This window comes from Salmo trutta, chromosome 35, assembly GCF_901001165.1.
Source record: "Salmo trutta chromosome 35, fSalTru1.1, whole genome shotgun sequence".
Classification (NCBI taxonomy): domain Eukaryota; kingdom Metazoa; phylum Chordata; class Actinopteri; order Salmoniformes; family Salmonidae; genus Salmo; species Salmo trutta.
Window position 1 is genome coordinate 38,476,662 of NC_042991.1, and position 17,145 is coordinate 38,493,806.

The following is a 17,145-nucleotide window of genomic DNA, read 5'->3' on the forward strand; positions in this document are numbered from 1 at the left end:
GAAAGTATTATTAAAAATCCAGAGATCTGTGTAGGACAGACACTTCAAAACATACTTGTACATATCTGTTTTGCCATATATGAATATGTTATTCAATGGGTTTCCATAGGCTAATAGCAGTAAGGGCAAATTCAATGTCTCATCAAATAATAATTTTTTAAAAATCTAATAATTAAAAATAAATAATAATTGCTGTCCCAACTGACCAACAGCAGACTAGAGGACCCTTGGAGAGGCACTGTACAGACAGACCCTGTGTCAGCCTCAAGGGAGGCTGGGCAGAACAACCTGCTAACGAGGGGTTGGTAATAACATCCTGCTAACGAGGGGTTGGTAATAACATCCTGCTAACGAGGGGTTGGTAATAACGCCCTGCTGACGAGGGGTTGGTAATTACACCCTGCTAACGAGGGGTTGGTAATAACATCCTGCTAACGAGGGGTTGGTAATAATGCCCTGCTGACGAGGGGTTGGTAATAATGCCCTGCTGACGAGGGGTTGGTAATAACGCCCTGCTGACGAGGGGTTGGTAATAACGCCCTGCTGACGAGGGGTTGGTAATAACGCCCTGCTGACGAGGGGTTGGTAATAACATCCTGCTAACGAGGGGTTGGTAATAACACCCTGCTGACGAGGGGTTGGTAATAACGCCCTGCTGACGAGGGGTTGGTAATAACGCCCTGCTGACGAGGGGTTGGTAACGAAAGGGGCTTTGGAGGATACGGGTTACAACATGTCTACAGACTGCCTGATGTCACGTTGAGCGTATAAGCAGTAGGGATGACTGAATCAATCTATGAGGAGTTGGAAAGATGATGATGACTGTGTGGGAGCAGGGAGTGGAAGATGCAGGAGACGATAATAATAATGATGATGATGATGATGCCAGCCATAGTAACCCCCCCCCCTCTACAGCAGGTCCCAGTAGCCAACGGAACAGCCTCCCTCCCCCCTCTACAGCAGGGCCCAGTAGCCATAGTAACCACCTCCCTCCCCCCTCTACAGCAGGTCCCAGTAGCCAACGGAACAGCCTCCCTCCCCCCTCTACAGCAGGTCCCGGTAGCCAACGGAACAGCCTCCACCTCCCCCTGCTCCTCAGCCCAGTGTGAGGTGAAGTTGGAGCTGGCCTTCGAGTATCTGATGAGCAAAGACCGTCTCCAGTGGGTCACCATCACCAGCCCACAGGTCAGGGGTCAGGGGTCAGTCTGGGGGGGGGGGGGGTCACGGAGAGTTTGTGACCTCCAGTGTCTCTCTAGAGTTACTGTTTTTGTGTGTCTTGTATCTAAAGCCCTGGTTTGTGTCTTCAGGCAATCATGATGAGCATCTGTCTACAGTCGATGGTTGATGAGCTGATGGTCAAGAAGTCAGGAGGCAGCATCAAGAAGGTCTGTGTGTCTGTCTCTCTGTGTGTCTGTCTCTGTGTGTGTGTGTGTGTGTGTGTGTGTGTGTGTCTGTGTGTGTGTCTGTGTGTGTGTCTGTGTGTCTGTGTGTGTGTGTGTGTCTGTGTGTGTGTGTGTGTCTCTGTCCTGTCTGTCTGTCTGTCTGTCTGTGTCATTTTCCTGTGTGTGTGTGTGTGGGTGCGTGTGTGTGTGTCATTTTCCTGTGTGTGTGTGTTATCTCTGGCAGATGCTGCGGAAACGTCCCAACGGCTCCCTCCACCGGTCTGAAAGTCAGCAAGCTGTGAAATCCCCCCCTCTACTGGTGAGACACGGAACTGCACTGGGCTTCCATCAGAAAATAGGCATTTTGTTAGCTTGAAATCCGGAACCTGTTTTGTGCTAACATTCCACTCCTTGTACTCCGTGTCATACCAAACATTTGGCTTGACAAGAAGTGGAATTATAGCTAAACAGACTGGAACCCAGGCTAACAGTTGGCTGTTTGAAGTGGAAGGATCGGGTGTTTTTAGTTTTAATGTTCCGTATTGGAACATTCACCAATACATTTCATCTTGATATCCTGGTGTCACTCAGACAGTTTAGAGTATTGATTGGGGACTTATTTGTGGAGGAATGTAAACTGTTTTTCTGGGTGATTTGTGCTTCCAGTGACGACTGTTTTTATATTTTAATGTAGGTATCTATCTATATAGATGACCATTTTGTGTGTGTGTGTGTGTGTGTGTGTGTGTGTGTGTGTGTGTGTGTGTGTGTGTGTGTGTGTGTGTGTGTAAAAATACAAAAACACAGTCACGGGAAGCAGAAATAAAACATCACAAATAACCTATATCTATAGATAAATATATAGATAGGAAAGGTTTGGGTATTATGTGTATATTTATGGTGTGTGTGTGTGTATACAGGGTGCATTATGTCTTCCCTGTTAAAATAAAATACGTTTTGAGATGTTTGACATTGTTTTTCCGTCTTGTCCTCTGCAGGACTCTCCTGATCCAGACCGAGAACAGATTATCAAACTCTCAGTGAGTAACGCTTCTGCTTTGATCTCCAAAAGCCGTGGGTTCAATGTTGAGTCCAAAAATCACATATAGAATCGTCATTTAACAATGAATCAGAATCGTCATTAACAATGAATCAGAATCGTCATTAACAATGAATCAGAATCGTCTCAGAATCGTCATTTAACAATGAATCAGAATCGTCATTTAACAATGAATCAGAATCGTCATTTAACAATGAATCAGAATCGTCATTTACAGTGAATCAGAATCGTCATTTAACAATGAATCAGAATCGTCATTTAACAATGAATCAGAATCGTCATTTAACAATGAATCAGAATCGTCATTTACAGTGAATCAGAATCGTCATTTAACAATGAATCAGAATCGTCATTTAACAATGAATCAGAATCGTCATTTAACAATGAATCAGAATCGTCATTAACAGTGAATCAGAATCGTCATTTAACAATGAATCAGAATCGTCATTAACAGTGAATCAGAATCGTCATTAACAGTGAATCAGAATCGTCATTAACAGTGAATCAGAATCGTCATTTAACAGTGAATCAGAATCGTCATTTAACAGTGAATCAGAATCGTCATTTAACAATGAATCAGAATCGTCATTTAACAATGAATCAGAATCGTCATTTACAGTGAATCAGAATCGTCATTTAACAATGAATCAGAATCGTCATTTAACAATGAATCAGAATCGTCATTTAACAATGAATCAGAATCGTCATTAACAGTGAATCAGAATCGTCATTAACAATGAATCGTCATTAACAGTGAATCAGAATCGTCATTAACAGTGAATCGTCATTAACAGTGAATCAGAATCGTCATTAACGGTGAATCGTCATTAACAGTGAATCAGAATCGTCATTAACGGTGAATCGTCATTAACAGTGAATCAGAATCGTCATTAACAGTGAATCAGAATCGTCATTAACAGTGAATCAGAGGATATGTATAAAGTCTGCTTTAGGTGTCTTCTCTCTCTCTCTCTCCACATCTCCTCTCAGACCAAGCTGAGCTCTGTGTCACTCAGAGGGACCAGCGACGTCGGCGGCGGCAACGATTTCCATGGCAACTACGCCTTTGAGGGGATCGGGGACGATGACCTGTAATATTCAACCCCCCCCTCCCCTCCTCCTCCCCCCTGACTAACGCGACCCGCAAAGATTCCAAGCCGAGCTGAGCCAGGCCGAAATGATTTCTGGTTGTAGCCCCTTCCTGAGTGTCTGCTACTAACCATATGTTCTCCTTTCATCCTCGTCATAAAAGGCTGCATCCCAAATGACACTCTGTTTACTTACACAGTATGTGGTACTTTTGAGCAGAGTCCTGTTGGCCATTTGGGGACACAGCCAAAACTGCCTATCTCAGTGTTTTCCCAAACTTTATTTGAACCGTGGCTCACTTTAATGGGAGATTTAAAAAAAATCTCTATATATATATATTTGGCACACCTAAAATATCCCTATTGATTTGTTTTAGTGGTAATGACCTGCATCTGATCTGAAACGTACTGCAAATCATCTATTTTCTGTGACAAATGTGTTTTATAGATTTTAAATAGGGTTAATTTGAACTGTTTTTCATAGTTCTTTACTCATGAAGGTTAATTTGTGTGTGTACCCCTTTAAGAGAACCTATGACTCTGTACTATAATTCATATTATTTCTTTCTGGTAAAATAGGTATTTTAATTGTTAAAGGATTGAGGTTCAGACGAGTGGTCTTCTGCATTGTAGAAGTGCAAACACAGACACGAGCCATGCTCCGTAAGAAATAACTGACTTTGGCTAAATCTAATCAGACTTGCCTGTACTAATGGTTTTCACAGACAAATCTAATGATTTTCACTGCCCGTCCTCTTGTTCATCAATCAACTCATTGTTTCTCCTATGTTCTTAATAAATGTCAATAATATTTAGAGGGGGAAAAAAAATCTCAAACTGCAGTCTTAATAAGGTGAAAGTGGTTTAAACGAGGACATTGCAAATGTCATTTTTGAACGTGTTTATTATAATAATATTTATAATTATAATAAGCATAATTATTATAAAAGCATAATTATCCATGAGTGGACAATGGATGTTTTGAGCTTCTAGACTATGTAGCAGTCTTCATAGATTTACGTTCTTCTGTAAAAAATTAGGACATTCCGTAGTTCTAAAAGGAGCCTCGTCTTCATCACAGTGTCATTCTAAGTGTGTAATTTTTGTGTTTTCTTTTAGTGTGTTTATTCTGTCACATCAGAAATCCACCAAGGTACGAACCAGAACTGATTTTGTAAAAAAGGGTTTCAGATCTCACTCAGAGCTGTGTCTTCTTCAGATGGGGTCTTCTTCCTTTTGACAAACCAAGACGAGACAGAAGTCAGGCAGAAAGGCTTTAACACAGGGATTCATGAAATGAGCCGTAGCTCTTTAGAAGTGTGGGAAATAAGTTGTGTTATTCATTTGGAGTTATTACTCACACACACAATATAACTGTTCAAATTTGCCAAAAAAAAGTGTTTTTCAGGAACGTATTTTGAAGGGTATATTTGTGTTATTTTTCTCCCCTATTACTCACACCAATGCTGTTGTAGTGAACATTAGTGGGAATGTTAGACTACATAGGTTGTTGACTACAATGCTCATTTCCTGTAAGATTTATAATTTAACGCCTTAATTTTGCCTGTTGCCTCTAGTCCACCAAAATCCAGTGTTGGGTTGCCATTGGTCAACTTACCAACCATGTATCAGCCTTAGCTTGCACTTCCCGAACCAATCATTTTGCACAGTATTATGCCGCGTTCGCGTACTAGTGGGAATTAGGAAACTCTGAACTGACTGACTTGGTTGTGGTTATACACCAGCTGCGTTCAACCAGTTAGCAAGTCGGACATTTCAGAGTTTCCTTGTTCTGACTAGCACTTGAATGTGGCAATACAGATGGACGACGGATATTTATTAAGTAACGTGGAGCACGAAAAAAACGTCATGGGGCTTAGTCTCAAAAGGCACCCTACTCCCTATATAGTGCACTACTTTTGCCCAGCGGTATAGGGAATAGGGTGCCTTTTGGGACTCGACCATAGAATATTTCCAAGGGGGTTGTGAAACTCCCTTGGAAACGTTCCCTTTTTTGTTTCAGCCAATTATTATTTGTTGTCTCATAAAAGCCAAAATTATAGTTTACTAAAGCATTTTGCACAAAATAAACATTTAAAAAAAAAAAAAAACATGGTATGAAGTCACTTTGTATAAGAAATCATTGTGAACATTTACTAATAATAACTGTATCATCCATAGTTTATTACAGAGCCATATATTTAGAGACTTAGGCCAAATATTATGTTTTATATTGTTCTGATTCTAGACATTCAGGTACATAGCATTGTTTAAATATTCCCCATGTAACGTTAATGGGGTTCTAACATGGCTGTTATAGAATGTTGTAGTGTCATGTTAATGGGGTTCTAACATGGCTGTTATAGAATGTTGTAGTGTCATGTTAATGGGGTTCTAACATGGCTGTTATAGAATGTTGTAGTGTCATGTTAATGGGGTTCTAACATGGCTGCTATAGAATGTTGTAGTGTTAATGGGGTTCTAACATGGCTGTTATAGAATGTTATAGTGTCATGTTAATGGGGTTCTAACGTGGCTGCTATAGAATGTTGTAGTGTCATGTTAATGGGGTTCTAACATGGCTGTTATAGAATGTTGTAGTGTCATGTTAATGAGTTCTAACATGGCTGCTATAGAATGTTGTAGTGTTAATGGGGTTCTAACATGGCTGTTATAGAATGTTGTAGTGTCATGTTAATGGTGTTCTAACATGGCTGTTATAGAATGTTGTAGTGTCATGTTAATGGGGTTCTAACATGGCTGCTATAGAATGTTGTAGTGTTAATGGGGTTCTAACATGGCTGTTATAGAATGTTGTAGTGTTAATGGGGTTCTAACATGGCTGTTATAGAATGTTGTAGTGTTAATGGGGTTCTAACATGGCTGTTATAGAATGTTGTAGTGTCATGTTAAGGGGGTTCTAACATGGCTGTTATAGAATGTTGTAGTGTTAATGGGGTTCTAACATGGCTGTTATAGAATGTTGTAGTGTCATGTTAATGGGGTTCTAACATGGCTGTTATAGAATGTTGTAGTGTCATGTTAATGGGGTTCTAACATGGCTGCTATAGAATGTTGTAGTGTCATGTTAATGGGGTTCTAACATGGCTGCTATAGAATGTTGTAGTGTTAATGGGGTTTTAACATGGCTGTTATAGAATGTTGTAGTGTCATGTTAATGGGGTTCTAACATGGCTGTTATAGAATGTTGTAGTGTCATGTTAATGGGGTTCTAACATGGCTGTTATAGAATGTTGTAGTGTCATGTTAATGGTGTTCTAACATGGCTGTTATAGAATGTTGTAGTGTCATGTTAATGGGGTTCTAACATGGCAGTGTCATGTTAATGGGGTTCTAACATGGCTGCTATAGAATGTTGTAGTGTCATGTTAATGAGTTCTAACATGGCTGCTATAGAATGTTGTAGTGTTAATGGGGTTCTAACATGGCTGTTATAGAATGTTGTAGTGTCATGTTAATGGGGTTCTAACATGGCTGTTATAGAATGTTGTAGTGTCATGTTAATGGGGTTCTAACATGGCTGTTATAGAATGTTGTAGTGTCATGTTAATGGTGTTCTAACATGGCTGTTATAGAATGTTGTAGTGTCATGTTAATGGGGTTCTAACATGGCAGTGTCATGTTAATGGGGTTCTAACATGGCTGCTATAGAATGTTGTAGTGTCATGTTAATGGGGTTCTAACATGGCTGTTATAGAATGTTGTAGTGTCATGTTAATGAGTTCTAACATGGCTGCTATAGAATGTTGTAGTGTTAATGGGGTTCTAACATGGCTGTTATAGAATGTTGTAGTGTCATGTTAATGGTGTTCTAACATGGCTGTTATAGAATGTTGTAGTGTCATGTTAATGGGGTTCTAACATGGCTGCTATAGAATGTTGTAGTGTTAATGGGGTTCTAACATGGCTGTTATAGAATGTTGTAGTGTTAATGGGGTTCTAACATGGCTGTTATAGAATGTTGTAGTGTTAATGGGGTTCTAACATGGCTGTTATAGAATGTTGTAGTGTCATGTTAATGGGGTTCTAACATGGCTGCTATAGAATGTTGTAGTGTTAATGGGGTTCTAACATGGCTGTTACAGAATGTTGTAGTGTCATGTTAATGGGGTTCTAACATGGCTGTTATAGAATGTTGTAGTGTCATGTTAATGGGGTTCTAACATGGCTGCTATAGAATGTTGTAGTGTTAATGGGGTTCTAACATGGCTGCTATAGAATGTTGTAGTGTCATGTTAATGGGGTTCTAACATGGCTGCTATAGAATGTTGTAGTGTCATGTTAATGGGGTTCTAACATGGCTGTTATAGAATGTTGTAGTGTCATGTTAATGAGTTCTAACATGGCTGCTATAGAATGTTGTAGTGTTAATGGGGTTCTAACATGGCTGTTATAGAATGTTGTAGTGTCATGTTAATGGTGTTCTAACATGGCTGTTATAGAATGTTGTAGTGTCATGTTAATGGGGTTCTAACATGGCTGTTATAGAATGTTGTAGTGTTAATGGGGTTCTAACATGGCTGTTATAGAATGTAGTGTTAATGGGGTTCTAACATGGCTGTTATAGAATGTTGTAGTGTCATGTTAATGGGGTTCTAACATGGCTGCTATAGAATGTTGTAGTGTTAATGGGGTTCTAACATGGCTGTTACAGAATGTTGTAGTGTCATGTTAATGGGGTTCTAACATGGCTGTTATAGAATGTTGTAGTGTCATGTTAATGGGGTTCTAACATGGCTGCTATAGAATGTTGTAGTGTCATGTTAATCTAACATGGCTGTTATAGAATGTTGTAGTGTCATGTTAATGGGGTTCTAACATGGTTGCTATAGAATGTTGTAGTGTTAATGGGGTTCTAACATGGCTGCTATAGAATGTTGTAGTGTCATGTTAATGGGGTTCTAACATGGCTGCTATAGAATGTTGTAGTGTCATGTTAATGGGGTTCTAACATGGCTGTTATAGAATGTTGTAGTGTTAATGGGGTTCTAACATGGCTGTTATAGAATGTTGTAGTGTTAATGGGGTTCTAACATGGCTGTTATAGAATGTTGTAGTGTTAATGGGGTTCTAACATGGCTGTTATAGAATGTTGTAGTGTTAATGGGGTTCTAACATGGCTGTTATAGAATGTTGTAGTGTTAATGGGGTTCTAACATGGCTGTTATAGAATGTTGTAGTGTTAATGGGGTTCTAACATGGCTGCTATAGAATGTTGTAGTGTCATGTTAATGGGGTTCTAACATGGCTGCTATAGAATGTTGTAGTGTCATGTTAATGGGGTTCTAACATGGCTGTTATAGAATGTTGTAGTGTCATGTTAATGGGGTTCTAACATGGCTGTTATAGAATGTTGTAGTGTCATGTTAATGGGGTTCTAACATGGCTGTTATAGAATGTTGTAGTGTCATGTTAATGGTGTTCTAACATGGCTGTTATAGAATGTTGTAGTGTCATGTTAATGGGGTTCTAACATGGCAGTGTCATGTTAATGGGGTTCTAACATGGCTGCTATAGAATGTTGTAGTGTCATGTTAATGGGGTTCTAACATGGCTGTTATAGAATGTTGTAGTGTTAATGGGGTTCTAACATGGCTGTTATAGAATGTTGTAGTGTTAATGGGGTTCTAACATGGCTGTTATAGAATGTTGTAGTGTTAATGGGGTTCTAACATGGCTGTTATAGAATGTTGTAGTGTCATGTTAATGGGGTTCTAACATGGCTGTTATAGAATGTTGTAGTGTTAGTGGGGTTCTAACATGGCTGTTATAGAATGTTGTAGTGTCATGTTCATGGGGTTCTAACATGGCTGTTATAGAATGTTGTAGTGTCATGTTAATGGGGTTCTAACATGGCAGTGTCATGTTAATGGGGTTCTAACATGGCTGCTATAGAATGTTGTAGTGTCATGTTAATGGGGTTCTAACATGGCTGCTATAGAATGTTGTAGTGTTAATGGGGTTCTAACATGGCTGTTATAGAATGTTGTAGTGTCATGTTAATGGGGTTCTAACATGGCTGTTATAGAATGTTGTAGTGTTAGTGGGGTTCTAACATGGCTGTTATAGAATGTTGTAGTGTCATGTTCATGGGGTTCTAACATGGCTGTTATAGAATGTTGTAGTGTCATGTTAATGGGGTTCTAACATGGCAGTGTCATGTTAATGGGGTTCTAACATGGCTGCTATAGAATGTTGTAGTGTCATGTTAATGGGGTTCTAACATGGCTGCTATAGAATGTTGTAGTGTTAATGGGGTTCTAACATGGCTGTTATAGAATGTTGTAGTGTCATGTTAATGGGGTTCTAACATGGCTGTTATAGAATGTTGTAGTGTCATGTTAATGGGGTTCTAACATGGCATTTATAGAATGTTGTAGTGTCATGTTAATGGGGTTCTAACATGGCAGTGTCATGTTAATGGGGTTCTAACATGGCTGCTATAGAATGTTGTAGTGTCATGTTAATGGGGTTCTAACATGGCTGCTATAGAATGTTGTAGTGTTAATGGGGTTCTAACATGGCTGTTATAGAATGTTGTAGTGTCATGTTAATGGGGTTCTAACATGGCTGTTATAGAATGTTGTAGTGTCATGTAAGGGGGTTCTAACATGGCTGTTATAGAATGTTGTAGTGTCATGTTAATGGGGTTCTAACATGGCTGCTATAGAATGTTGTAGTGTCATGTTAATGGGGTTCTAACATGGCAGTGTCATGTTAATGGGGTTCTAACATGGCTGCTATAGAATGTTGTAGTGTCATGTTAATGGGGTTCTAACATGGCTGTTATAGAATGTTGTAGTGTCATGTTAATGGGGTTCTAACATGGCTGCTATAGAATGTTGTAGTGTCATGTTAATGGGGTTCTAACATGGCTGTTATAGAATGTTGTAGTGTCATGTTAATGGGGTTCTAACATGGCTGTTATAGAATGTTGTAGTGTCATGTTAATGGGGTTCTAACATGGCTGCTATAGAATGTTGTAGTGTCATGTTAATGGGGTTCTAACATGGCTGCTATACAATGTTGTAGTGTCATGTTAATGGGGTTCTAACATGGCTGCTATAGAATGTTGTAGTGTCATGTTAATGGGGTTCTAACATGGCTGTTATAGAATGTTGTAGTGTTAATGGGGTTCTAACATGGCTGTTATAGAATGTTGTAGTGTTAATGGGGTTCTAACATGGCTGTTATAGTGTCATGTTAATGGGGTTCTAACATGGCTGTTATAGAATGTTGTAGTGTTAATGGGGTTCTAACATGGCTGTTATAGAATGTTGTAGTGTCATGTTAATGGGGTTCTAACATGGCTGTTATAGAATGTTGTAGTGTCATGTTAATGGGGTTCTAACATGGCTGCTATAGAATGTTGTAGTGTCATGTTAATGGGGTTCTAACATGGCTGTTATAGAATGTTGTAGTGTCATGTTAATGGGGTTCTAACATGGCTGCTATAGAATGTTGTAGTGTCATGTTAATGGGGTTCTAACATGGCTGCTATAGAATGTTGTAGTGTCATGTTAATGGGGTTCTAACATGGCTGTTATAGAATGTTGTAGTGTCATGTTAATGGGGTTCTAACATGGCTGTTATAGAATGTTGTAGTGTCATGTTAATGGGGTTCTAACATGGCTGTTATAGAATGTTGTAGTGTCATGTTAATGGGGTTCTAACATGGCTGTTATAGAATGTTGTAGTGTCATGTTAATGGGGTTCTAACATGGTTGCTATAGAATGTTGTAGTGTCATGTTAATGGGGTTCTAACATGGCTGCTATAGAATGTTGTAGTGTCATGTTAATTAATGTTCTAACATGAATGTTGTAGTGTCACCCTCAATGGCCGAACTTTCTAAACACATGGCTCTGATTTATTGTAATCAAACCTATTCTAAACTGTTTAAAAATAAAGTACATTTATCATTGTTTACAGACTTGTTGGGGGAAATTAGTTAAATGAAAAGTGTTTACAAATCTCACTTCGTCTTATTTTGAAGAACAAAGGTTTTGGGGGGGGGGGTTGTGGAAAATTTTGTTGGGTTCATTTGGTAAATTTGGAAATCATCTCAGAGAAGAGGATTGTGATGAAGGTACATAAATAAATGTATTTCCACCATTTTGTTAACCATTCCACAGTAATTCCCATTTTGTAAGCTTCAACATAACCACCAGGCGTTTTCCTCTTGTTGACTTGTGGTAACAGACTAGTGAAAGTTGACAGAGGAAGCTACAGGAACATAGCCTGGTCCAAACCCTATGGTCATTGAGCTATACAGCACAAACAGATCTGGGACGACCAGGCTGCTGAAGTAAATGCTATCTCAACCACATGAATGCAAACCTATTGACTGTGCTCTTCTAGGTCAGCTGGAATGGATGTATGTTCTAATGTAAAGAATTATGTTCGATAATTTCCTAAATGGCACCCTATCTAGTGCACTACTTTTGACCAGAGCACCTATGGGGCCTGGTAGAAAGTAGTACACTACTAGATAGGGGATATCATGCCATTTGCCCTGGTAAAAAGTAGTGCACTAGATGGGGGATATGATGACATTTGGGACACAAACATTTCAATGTTCTCTCGCGGCTAAGATCCTTTGGGTCCCAAATGGAGCCCTATATAGTGCACTACTTTTGACCAGAGCAGTATTATAATACACCCTTGAGTATCAATATGAAGCCTATCAGGACGAGTGTGTTTTCATTGCTGTATTATTACTGTTAAAGAACATAAATAAAATGTATAGTTGCCAAATTCTAGTAACAAGTGTCAGTGTTTGTTATTAACCTGGAATGTTGGTGCCAATTACTTTAACGCGAATGCAATCCCCCGCCAAGTACAACGAGCTTGTCGACAATAGGCCTTTTTGATTTGAATCACGGGCTAGTTCAGACTTGAGAGAATGATGCCCTCCTGTGTCAGTGATGGGGAAATGTCTCTGGTTCCTTCAGTCAGAAGGACCAAGACGCATAAAGAAAGTACAAGAGCAGTCTAGTCTCCACACTGAGCGAACAAAGTCCATGTTTATTTCAAAGTACTTAAGGCAATTATGAAACCACTGCATAAGAACAATAGTTACACTCAGGGACTATGTAGGTAGTAATAATTCACGGTCCTTGTATATTTGTCCCATTATATAACAAACTTAGCCTTAATAAAAGGAAAGATTCACCTATTTTGACTTTTTTTTTTGCATCTGAGCGATGTTCTGACTCAACCAGCCGTATTTCTACAGTTTGAATAACATCGCTCAAACAATGACGTTCAAAATGAATGAATCTTTCCTTTTAAATCGCTACACACACGAGACATGGCTGTAATTCTGCCAGGGTTGGGATTGAAATTTCAAATTATCCTGGTTTTTAAATGAAGGAAAATTTGGAATTTCATTTTACTGCCTGAATTGAAAATGGACCAAAAACAAACAGTTTCTATTGGTCGAAACGTTTTGCAACAGAATCGGCAGAATGAATACACCTGTTTTCTACAAACACAGAACATTTCCCTACACTAGACATGGTGCTTCAAACTATTTTCCATCATTTCTTTTAAAACTACAATATTTTTTTTTACTGCATATAGTCGTAGTAATTGATAAGATTTGTAAAAAATCATGGTCCTTGTATATTTGTCCCATTTATAACAAACTTAATGCCACTGAAAACGTCACATTCTTCGAGATGGGGGGGGGGAAACTAAGTTCATATATTATTAAAAATAATATCCACTTCTAATGAGGAAATACAATCACATAAAAAAAGCTATATACTTAGTTCACACTAATCAGATCATGCTTCAACTTTACACATCGTCTTGGGTTCCATCTCAACTGGCACCCTCTTCCCTTTATAGTGCACTGTTTAAACAGGGCCCATTCCCTTTATAGTGCACTGTTTAAACAGGGCCCATTCCCTTTATAATGCACTGTTTAAACAGGGTCCATAGGGAGCCATTCCCTTTATAGTGCACTGTTTAAACAGGGCCCATAGGGAGCCATTCCCTTTATAGTGCACTGTTTAAACAGGGCCCATTCCCTTTATAGTGCACTGTTTAAACAGGGCCCATTCCCTTTATAGTGCACTGTTTAAACAGGGCCCATTCCCTTTATAGTGCGCTGTTTAAACAGGGCCCATTCCCTTTATAGTGCGCTGTTTAAACAGGGCCCATAGGGAGCCATTCCCTTTATAGTGCGCTGTTTAAACAGGGCCCATAGGGAGCCATTCCCTTTATAGTGCACTGTTTAAACAGGGCCCATAGGGAGCCATTCCCTTTATAATGCACTGTTTAAACAGGGCCCATAGGGAGCCATTCCCTTTATAGTGCGCTGTTTAAACAGGGCCCATAGGGAGCCATTCCCTTTATAGTGCACTGTTTAAACAGGGCCCATTCCCTTTATAGTGCACTGTTTAAACAGGGCCCATTCCCTTTATAGTGCACTGTTTAAACAGGGCCCATTCCCTTTATAGTGCACTGTCTAAACAGGGCCCATAGGTAATAGGGTGCTTCAAGTAAAAACAGACAGAAGGACGTAACAATGGGCAAACTTCACAGTTAATATGATCACAGCGAGCGTTTCCAAAGCAACACACTACACTAGCCTGGTCCCAGATCTGTTTGTGCCGTCTTGACAACTCCTATGGTCATTGACCATAGTAGTTGGTCATGAAGAAAAGCACAAACAGATCTGGGACCAGGCTAAATCCACACACCGTTAGAGCACCTTAACGGGGCCAGGTTCAGTAGCCAAACATTGCAGATAGAAATACCATGGATAGAGCCGACATGATAACTTATTCTACATACATTGTGTCCTGCTGAACGTGCCCCAAGAACTAACAGTAGGTGTGTTATTATGGTGAGAGGGGGGGGTTGAGGGTTATTATGGGGAGAGAGGGGGGTTGAGGGTTATTATGGGGAGAGAGGGGGGTTGAGGGTTATGGGGAGAGAGGAGGGTTATGGGGAGAGAGGGGGGGTTGAGGGTTATTATAGGGAGAGAGGGGGGTGAGGGTTATTATGGGGAGAGAGGGGGGGTTGAGGGTTATTATGGGGAGAGAGGGGGGGTTGAGGGTTATTATGGGGAGAGGAGGGTTGAGGGTTATTATGGGGAGAGGAGGGTTGAGGGTTATTATGGAGAGGAAGGTTGAGGGTTATTATGGAGAGGAAGGTTGAGGGGAGAGAGGGGGGTTGAGGGTTATGGGGAGAGAGGAGGGGTTGAGGGTTATTATGGGGAGAGAGGAGGGTTGAGGGTTATTATGGGAGAGAGGGGGGTTGAGGGTTATTATGGGGAGAGAGGAGGGTTATTATGGGGAGAGAGGAGGGTTATTATGGGGAGAGAGGAGGGTTGAGGGTTATTATGGGGAGAGAGGGGGGGTTGAGGGTTATTATGGGAGAGAGGGGGGGTTGAGGGTTATTATGGGAGAGAGGGGGGGTTGAGGGTTATTATGGGAGAGAGGGGGGGTTGAGGGTTATTATGGGAGAGAGGGGGGTTGAGGGTTATTATGGGAGAGAGGGGGGGTTGAGGGTTATTATGGGAGAGAGGGGGGGTTGAGGGTTATTATGGGGAGAGGGGGGGTTGAGGGTTATTATGGGGAGAGGGGAGGGTTATTATGGGGAGAGGGGAGGGTTGAGGGTTATTATGGGGAAGGAGGAGGGTTATGGGGAGAGAGGGGGGGTTGAGGGTTATTATGGGGAGAGAGGGGGGGGTTGAGGGTTATTATGGGGAGAGGGGGGGGGTTGAGGGTTATTATGGGGAGAGGGGGGGTTGAGGGTTATTATAGGGGGAGAGGGGGGTTGAGGGTTATTATGGGGAGAGAGGGGGGTTGAGGGTTATTATGGGGAGAGAGGGGGGGTGAGGGTTATTATGGGGAGAGAGGGGGGGTTGAGGGTTATTATGGGGAGAGGGGGGGTTGAGGGTTATTATGGGGAGAGAGGGGGGTTGAGGGTTATTATGGGGAGAGAGGGGGGGTTGAGGGTTATTATGGGGAGAGGGGGGGTTGAGGGTTATTATGGGGAGAGAGGGGGGGTTGAGGGTTATTATGGGGAGAGGAGGGTTGAGGGTTATTATGGGGAGGAGGGTTATGGGGAGAGAGGGGGGTTGAGGGTTATGGGGAGAGAGGAGGGTTATGGGGAGAGAGGAGGGTTATGGGGAGAGAGGAGGGGTTGAGGGTTATTATGGGGAGAGAGGAGGGTTATTATGGGGAGAGAGGAGAGTTGAGGGTTATTATGGGGAGAGAGGAGGGTTATTATGGGGAGAGGGGAGGGTTGAGGTTTATTATGGGGAGAGAGGAGGGTTGAGGTTATTATGGGGAGAGAGGAGGGTTGAGGGTTATTATGGGGAGAGGGGGGGTTGAGGGTTATTATGGGGAGAGAGGGGGGGTTGAGGGTTATTATGGGGAGAGGGGGGGTTGAGGGTTATTATGGGGAGAGAGGGGGGTTGAGGGTTATTATGGGGAGAGGAGGATTGAGGGTTATTATGGGGAGGAGGGTTATGGGGAGAGAGGAGGGTTATGGGGAGAGAGGAGGGGTTGAGGGTTATTATGGGGAGAGAGGAGGGTTATTATGGGGAGAGAGGAGGGTGAGGGTTGTTATGGGGAGAGAGGGGGGGTTGAGTGTTATTATGGGGAGAGAGGAGGGTTATTATGGGGAGAGGAGGGTTATTATGGGGAGAGAGGAGGGTTGAGGGTTATTATGGGAGAGAGGGGGGGTTGAGGGTTATTATGGGGAGAAAGGAGGGTTATTATGGGGAGAGGGGAGGGTTGAGGTTTATTATGGGGAGAGAGGAGGGTTGAGGTTTATTATGGGGAGAGAGGAGGGTTATTATGGGGAGGGTTGAGGGTTATTATGGGAGAGAGGGGGGGTTGAGGGTTATTATGGGAGAGAGGGGGGGTTGAGGGTTATTATGGGGAGAGAGGAGGTTTATTATGGGGAGAGAGGAGGGTTAGGGTTGAGGTTTATTATGGGGAGAGAGGAGGGTTATTATGGGGAGAGGGGGCTTGAGGAAGATAGAAGCTATGGAGGATGAAGTGGAAACTAGAGGAGTTGGAATAGCAGACTGGTAAATGGAGACTATAGGAGTTGGAATAGCAGACTGGTAAATGGAGACTATAGGAGTTGGAATAGCAGACTGGTAAATGGAGACTATAGGAGTTGGAATAGCAGACTGGTAAATGGAGACTATAGAGGAGTTGGAATAGCAGACTGGTAAATGGAGACTATAGGAGTTGGAATAGCAGACTGGTAAATGGAGACTAGAGGAGTTGGAATAGCAGACTGGTAAATAGAGACTATAGAGGAGTTGGAATAGCAGACTGGTAAATGGAGACTATAGAGGAGTTGGAATAGCAGACTGGTAAATGGAGACTAGAGGAGTTGGAATGGCAGACTGGTAAATAGAGACTATAGAGGAGTTGGAATAGCAGACTGGTAAATGGAGACTATAGAGGAGTTGGAATAGCAGACTGGTAAATGGAGACTATAGAGGAGTTGGAATAGCAGACTGGTAAATGGAGACTAGAGGAGTTGGAATGGCAGACTGGTAAATAGAGACTATAGAGGAGTTGGAATAGCAGACTGGTAAATAGAGACTATAGGGA

General features: G+C 41.5%; 1 protein-coding gene across 2 annotated transcripts in view; it reads left to right on the top strand.

Moving 5' to 3' along the window:
- LOC115175174 (sorting nexin-17) overlaps nucleotides 1-4,927 on the top strand; it is a 67,959-nt gene extending 63,032 nt beyond the window's left edge. For both annotated transcript variants that reach the window (XM_029734405.1, XM_029734406.1), the window contains 5 exons: nucleotides 1,006-1,185; nucleotides 1,308-1,385; nucleotides 1,627-1,701; nucleotides 2,381-2,422; nucleotides 3,433-4,927. In XM_029734405.1, coding sequence (XP_029590265.1) covers nucleotides 1,006-1,185; nucleotides 1,308-1,385; nucleotides 1,627-1,701; nucleotides 2,381-2,422; nucleotides 3,433-3,537 — 480 coding nt within the window. In that variant the 3' untranslated portion in view covers nucleotides 3,538-4,927. The remainder of the gene's footprint in view (nucleotides 1-1,005; nucleotides 1,186-1,307; nucleotides 1,386-1,626; nucleotides 1,702-2,380; nucleotides 2,423-3,432) is intronic.
- The last annotated feature ends 12,218 nt before the right edge of the window (nucleotides 4,928-17,145 follow it).